We start from the raw sequence: 6,000 nt of genomic DNA on the forward strand, positions 1-6,000 counted from the left end.
TGGTCAGCTTCCTTTTTTTCCCTTTTGTTATGAGACTGAAAATATTTAGCTTTTTAAATTCTAATCCTGAAAATCTTCCCAGCCTGCTTGGACAGAAAGATGAAACAGAACAGCAAAAGTGCTCTGATAATGTCCTGTCTGTACTGATGCTGAAACCTGCTCAGTGTGGCTGTGTGACAGCAGAAGGTGTGGGTGCTGTGTCACCAGGAAGTTTGTGAAGTCCCCATCAGTTAGTCTTGCCCTTGCCCCTTGTCTTGCAGTCGCTGTGTGTTAGAGACAGTTAATGCATGAGTTCTTAGGATAAGTAAGATAGGATCAGCTTGACTGTACTTACAGGAAAAGTCACACACATGGGCAAGAGATCACACATTGGCAAGCCAGTGCTGTGGTCAGCTCTGCCTTCAGGAGTGTGCTCCTCGCTGTGTCATTTTTTTTTTTTAATCATATTACAAATTTACAAACTAGGTTACTTAAAAAAGTAGATAAACAAGTATAAACATGTTAGACTCTTACTCTGTTAGAAAGTTCACTGACTGTCCGGATATTTAACATTGATCATTTTGATACTCAGTTGAAACCATACTTAGAATACTATGCCCACAGAAATCAAAACTCCTTGCAAGTTAGAGGGGTTTCCCTTTGCATACGATAGTAATGGGATAGATCTGCCCTCACTGAGGTTCAGACGTCGTAAGTTACCTACCAGGCAAATTATGAAATGGCTAAGGAATGTTGTGAGACTGTAGACTGTCAAGACCCATTTCACACGCTGATGCTACAGGACCTGCTGACATCTGTGGCTGTGAGGTGTGTGGCGCTACTGTGCACCAAGGCTGGAGGCAAGCATGCTTGCTCTGTGTGGGCAAGGCCCTGGGTTCAGCTCCCAGCACCAGGGGAAAACACTGCTTTTCTAAAGTGCATTGATAAGTACAGCTCTTGAGTTGGTTGTTTTTATTCTTTTGTTTTATTTTTCAGTATGTTACTGGGGGTCAAACCCAGGGCCTCGTGTAAAGCACATGCACCTAAATTTTCCTCAAGATAGAGTAGCTATTGGGGCCCAGTTGGGTTCCTCTCTGCTCTGCAGCTCCATCGCTCCATCCGGTTTTTACTTGCCTCTAGTTACATTTTACTTGCATAGGTCCTCCTTTGTTAATGTGCTATTGCTCTTCATCCGTGTCCATGAGAAGCAGTCTTTTTGATTGTGACCATCCTGGGCATTAAACCCATGACTGCACTGCACACGCCAGGCAAGGACCGCCCATCCACCATATGGATTTGAGTTATAACAGCCCATGGCCTTCACACTGACTTCTGATACAGGATGCATCCATGAAACTAACTGCACTTCTTTATTGTTTTCCTGTTCTAGCTACAGGCCTTACAGCTATCGGCACTTTGCACCGCCCACCACACCCTGCAGCACTGATGTCTGTGACAGTGACTATGCTCCTAGCCGGAGAATGACCTCAGTGGCAACAGCCAAGGGCTACACCAGTGACTTGAACTATGACTCAGAACCTGTGCCCCCACCACCCACACCCCGAAGCCAGTACTTGTCGGCAGAGGAGAACTATGAAAGCTGCCCGCCTTCTCCATACACTGAGAGGAGTTACTCTCACCACCTCTACCCGCCACCCCCCTCCCCCTGCACAGACTCCTCCTGAGGAGGGCCCCTCCTCCTCTGACTGCCTCCACCGGGACATGTAAATACACATCTGGTTGAGATCTGGAGGGGGGGAGGGAGCTATAGAGAAGAGTGAGGCAGATCCTGTACAGTTAACGTTATAAAGTGGGTGGGGTACTGGAGATATTTGTACAGAAGAAAAGGATATTTATATATTTTCTTAAAACAGCAGATTTGCTGCTTGTGCCATAAAAGTTTGTATAAAAAATAAATTTGTACTAAAAGTTTTATTTTTGCAAACTAAATACACAGAGCATGCCTTAAGCCCAGAGAAGAGACTGAGAACAAAGGAAACAGGAAAAGAAAGGCATCACTGACCAGGAATGTCTGGGTTTTAATGATACCAAAAAATAAAAAAGGAGAAAGTAATTCCATCTCAGAGTGGCAAACTTGGAAGTAGCCAAATTGCCTTCAGGTTAACTAGCATTTGAGGGCCGTCAAGTCAAGAACCCGTGAAAGAAAGGATAACAGCACTAACTGGACAAAGGGCTTTGTTTTCTCCAGGAATCCAAGAGTTCCCATGAGGAACTAGATCCTTGTGAGCTCCTTTGTGAGTGCTGCTGTCGGAGGGGCTGAAGTGTCTCTGGCAGGACGCTGTGGGGCTGCTGAGGGCTCACGCCTGTCACAGTTCATGCTAACATCAGCCGCGTTCCCAGGCTGCCTCCCCAGCGCCTTGCAGACCGTTTGCTAAGAGCCATGATTTATTTAAACTTTTTAATCTGAGGAATTGATTAAATGGAATTGACTAAACACGAGATTGAATTGGTTTCAGTGTACCTACTATGTTTGTTCAGCATTTGGCTGAGCTTTTAAGTTGTTGGCTGGTTTTGCATAATCAGAAGTTAGCCATATTATTGGTCTTCCATGATTGTTTTAATGCTCATTAAAGTGTCTTTTTACAACATATAAAAATGCTTAAAATCACAAATCTAACTGTTATATTCTTGTAAATTAGTTTTGTATCCTTGCAGCATACAATATCACAGTGTGAAATCATTTTATGTATTTTTTTAGTAAAACATTTCAATGTGCTCTGGTTAGAAACAACCTGTTTAAAAAGAAATATTTGTTTTTAGTAGGCTTCCCCTGTATGTTTGTGACACCTTCCCTTTCTGCGGAGCAGCTTTGCTCAGTGCTGTCTGCAGGCACACCTCTGCCAGTGTGTTGTGAGGCACCTTCTTGTTCTGCACTGTGAATGTGTGTGTGGTCCTACGATGCCGGCTATCCACACAGCCTCCTCCTGTGTCTCTCTGTGTATTCTTTCCTGTCTCGTTACGGATTAAGACAGTTTCACACAGTTAACAGTGGGGACTAAATGAGAAGATACTCAACTTCTCAGCTGCAGGAACCTGAGCAGTGGAGACAATGGAAGTCTCTCCTGTCATGTGCCTGACCTACTGTCACATACCGGGCTGCTATGTCTGTCACTGTCGGGGCTGGCCTGTGGGATGACCCTGCCAGGTATTAGTGTCCTGCTTTCACGTGTGTCTAGTACTCCTCTCCTAAAGCTGAACTGTTTTTAAGCTAGTATGATTTTTACATTAACAGGTGTCAATTAATTATTGAATATATTTTTTAAATTATATATTGTTGTGAGGCCTTTCTGAATTTCAGAGCCTAAGGAGAAACAATGAAAGAAGTGATTCCAGAATTTTGGGAGAGTTTAAGTAACTTAAAACACACACACACACACACACACACACACCCCTAAATACATTTTTAAAGAGAAAAGGAATCCTTTCAGAATAATTCTTGGGTTGTTGGGGACAGCTTGGTGAGAATCGGGGCCTTACCTTGTATCTAAGTAAATGACAGTCCATCCATGTCTTGCATTTCAGTCAGATAAACATTAACGCTTCCTGTTACTGAAACAAAGTGCGCAGAGTCTAAGACAGACTGGACACTGAACTTGCCTTCTGTGGCACACAGGCCACTCGATACTTACGTGAAGATGGGAGGGTAGCAATACTGGGTATCAGTCAGAATCAGAGAATTCTATGTTTACATTTTTAGTGTGCGTCTTTATCTGGTGGGCGTCCCATGTAGAGATGTGCACTGTAGTGTGCTGGGGTAGCGCTTGCTTCATCTCAGTCCGAGTACTTGTGCTGGGGTAGTGCTTGCTTCATCTCAGTCCAAGTGCTTGTGCTGGGGTAGCAGTGGCCTCTTCTTGCAAAATACTAATTTGTGTGCCAATTTGTTGAAATGATTTGAAGGCGGTCCAGGTTAGTCTCAGTATCCTCTTTCTGGGGCAGCTCAGCTGCAGTGAAGATTTCTGGGAGTACTTTTTGGTGAGAGTCGTTACTTTTGGGAAAGATAATGATACTCAAGTTACATGGACAGTTAAGTTTAAGTAAACTGTGTCTCAATTACTGAACATAGAAAAATGAGGAAAAATAAACATGAGAACACAATTGGGGAAAGGGAAAAGAAAGTTTAAATTAGGTTGCATCTAGACTCATTACTTAAGGGGAAACATGAATAAAATTTGATTAGGTTTCATAGTTACATGGATATTTATTTTGAGCGCATATCTTAAAGTATGCTTGTTCACTGACGGGAGAGTCTGTGAGGTGAGCTTTTGTCTAGCTTGCTTTTGTACACTGCAGTAAGCTTTTCTGCATTGCAGTCTTTTCTAAGACTTAGACTTGACTCATTTGGAGCCCGAGTCTTCTGACCAGGGCCCGAGAGTTCTTGGTTAGGTCAGATAAACGGCAGTGGAAGGGGAGGCTTAGCCTGGAGTTGGTGGCTAGAATGTTAGTGTTTTTCTTCTGTTTTTAAATTTTACAATCTTTCTCGCAGTGCGTACTACGTTGTAAAATAGACATCTGTTTTAGGTAACAGGCTTTTTTGGAGGGGAGATCTTTTTGTCTTGTCGTAAAGGCCCATTGGTGAACACATTTGAGTTCAGAACTGTGTTAATTACCTCAGTAATTAATTGAGATGTGTCCAGAAATCAAGAAGGCTTTCTGCAGGGAAGCCTGCTTCCCCACAAGGCTTAGAAACAAAAGTCTGGTCTTGTTCAGCCCCACTTATGTCCTGCTTTTAGTGACTGTGCAGTGCTTAGTGTAGCCCTTGTAACTTTATGGAAACAATTACAAACTGATTTCTTATCAAAATTAGACTATAAATAAGAGTTTGGGTATCAGTTGGCAGTATTTTAAGAATTCACAAATGAGAGCCATGCACAAGTACGGGTGTAGACTTGAGTCCTAAACAAGTTTATCATCAAGCAGTAGTTAAAATGTCAGAATCCCTTTTACTCTCTTGGGGTTTCCTTATCCCAGGCCTAAAGCAGGCTGTGAGATGAGGTGTGCTTTTAGGACGTCTGGGAGACATTGCTTTGTAATAGTGGCAAGATTTGCCTTTGAAACCCTTAGGTTTTAAAGCATGGACTCTGGGCCTCAAATACAAAACTACACATTTGTGACCTGAGTACTATGCCTGTGGATCCATGTTGTCCATGTCTTTCTGTGACTGAAAAGCTCCCTGACTCGGCTCACACCTGAGAGGAGGGAAGGCAGATGCTCGGTTTACCTTAATGACTTAGAGTCTAGCTTCCGACTCTGCCCTCACCTCCTTCAGGGAAGGAAACTGTCATTTTTGATATTGTTTTCACATTGTCACAAGGCATTTAAAAAGCATTCCTGATTTTATCCCTAGGGAATTTTTAGAATTACAGATTGATTTCTTGCACTCAGAAGCAGACTATGGCCCAACACACTAATCACTGGGTTTTTCTTCGGTCATCAGAGTTTCAGACAGCATGCTTGTGCTTAACTGTCCATTGGGGGCTTCTTTGTTTTTTCCATCAAATATAAGAAAGTGGAGGGGGTGGTATAGCTGTATATCCATGTGGCTGTGTATCTATATTGATGCCTAAATATGAGTATTAAGAGGAGAGAAAAGCAAGGAGACTGCTTCAGTCAGTCTGGTGAGAGGGAAAGAGGATACAAGAGGCGAGACCTGACCGGCCTTGTTGCAAGTGAAGGATCTGGTGCTGCTTTCGGATGTTTGTCCTTTATGAGTCTAAACTTTTTCTTAAGCTTTAATCTATATCATTGTCTTAAAGTCAGCTGGTGTTTCTTGTACATCGACTTTGGTACGATGGTGCTTTGCAAGGATGTATTTATATTATAATGGCCAACATTTGGCCAGCCCTTGTCCACTTACTCACTTTCCCCTTTTTGTAAAATAAGTGCTTTAATTATAAACTGTATAAATACCTTGTATAAACCCCCTTTTTGATTATTACAAAAAGCTGAATTGTAACAAATGAAATGTTGATTTTTATAATAAAACATTGGAAAAATCAGTAG

General features: G+C 42.5%; 1 protein-coding gene across 1 annotated transcript in view; it reads left to right on the forward strand.

The window, feature by feature from the left end:
- The window catches only part of Lrp6 (LDL receptor related protein 6), a 122,353-nt gene extending 116,353 nt beyond the window's left edge, over positions 1–6,000 (forward strand). Inside the window, exon 23 of the mRNA XM_028780901.1 lies at positions 1,370–6,000. Coding sequence (XP_028636734.1) covers positions 1,370–1,664 — 295 coding nt within the window. The 3' untranslated portion in view covers positions 1,665–6,000. The remainder of the gene's footprint in view (positions 1–1,369) is intronic.

Source organism: Grammomys surdaster, unplaced genomic scaffold (genome assembly GCF_004785775.1).
Source record: "Grammomys surdaster isolate TR1022 unplaced genomic scaffold, NIH_TR_1.0 373, whole genome shotgun sequence".
Lineage (NCBI taxonomy): Eukaryota > Metazoa > Chordata > Mammalia > Rodentia > Muridae > Grammomys > Grammomys surdaster.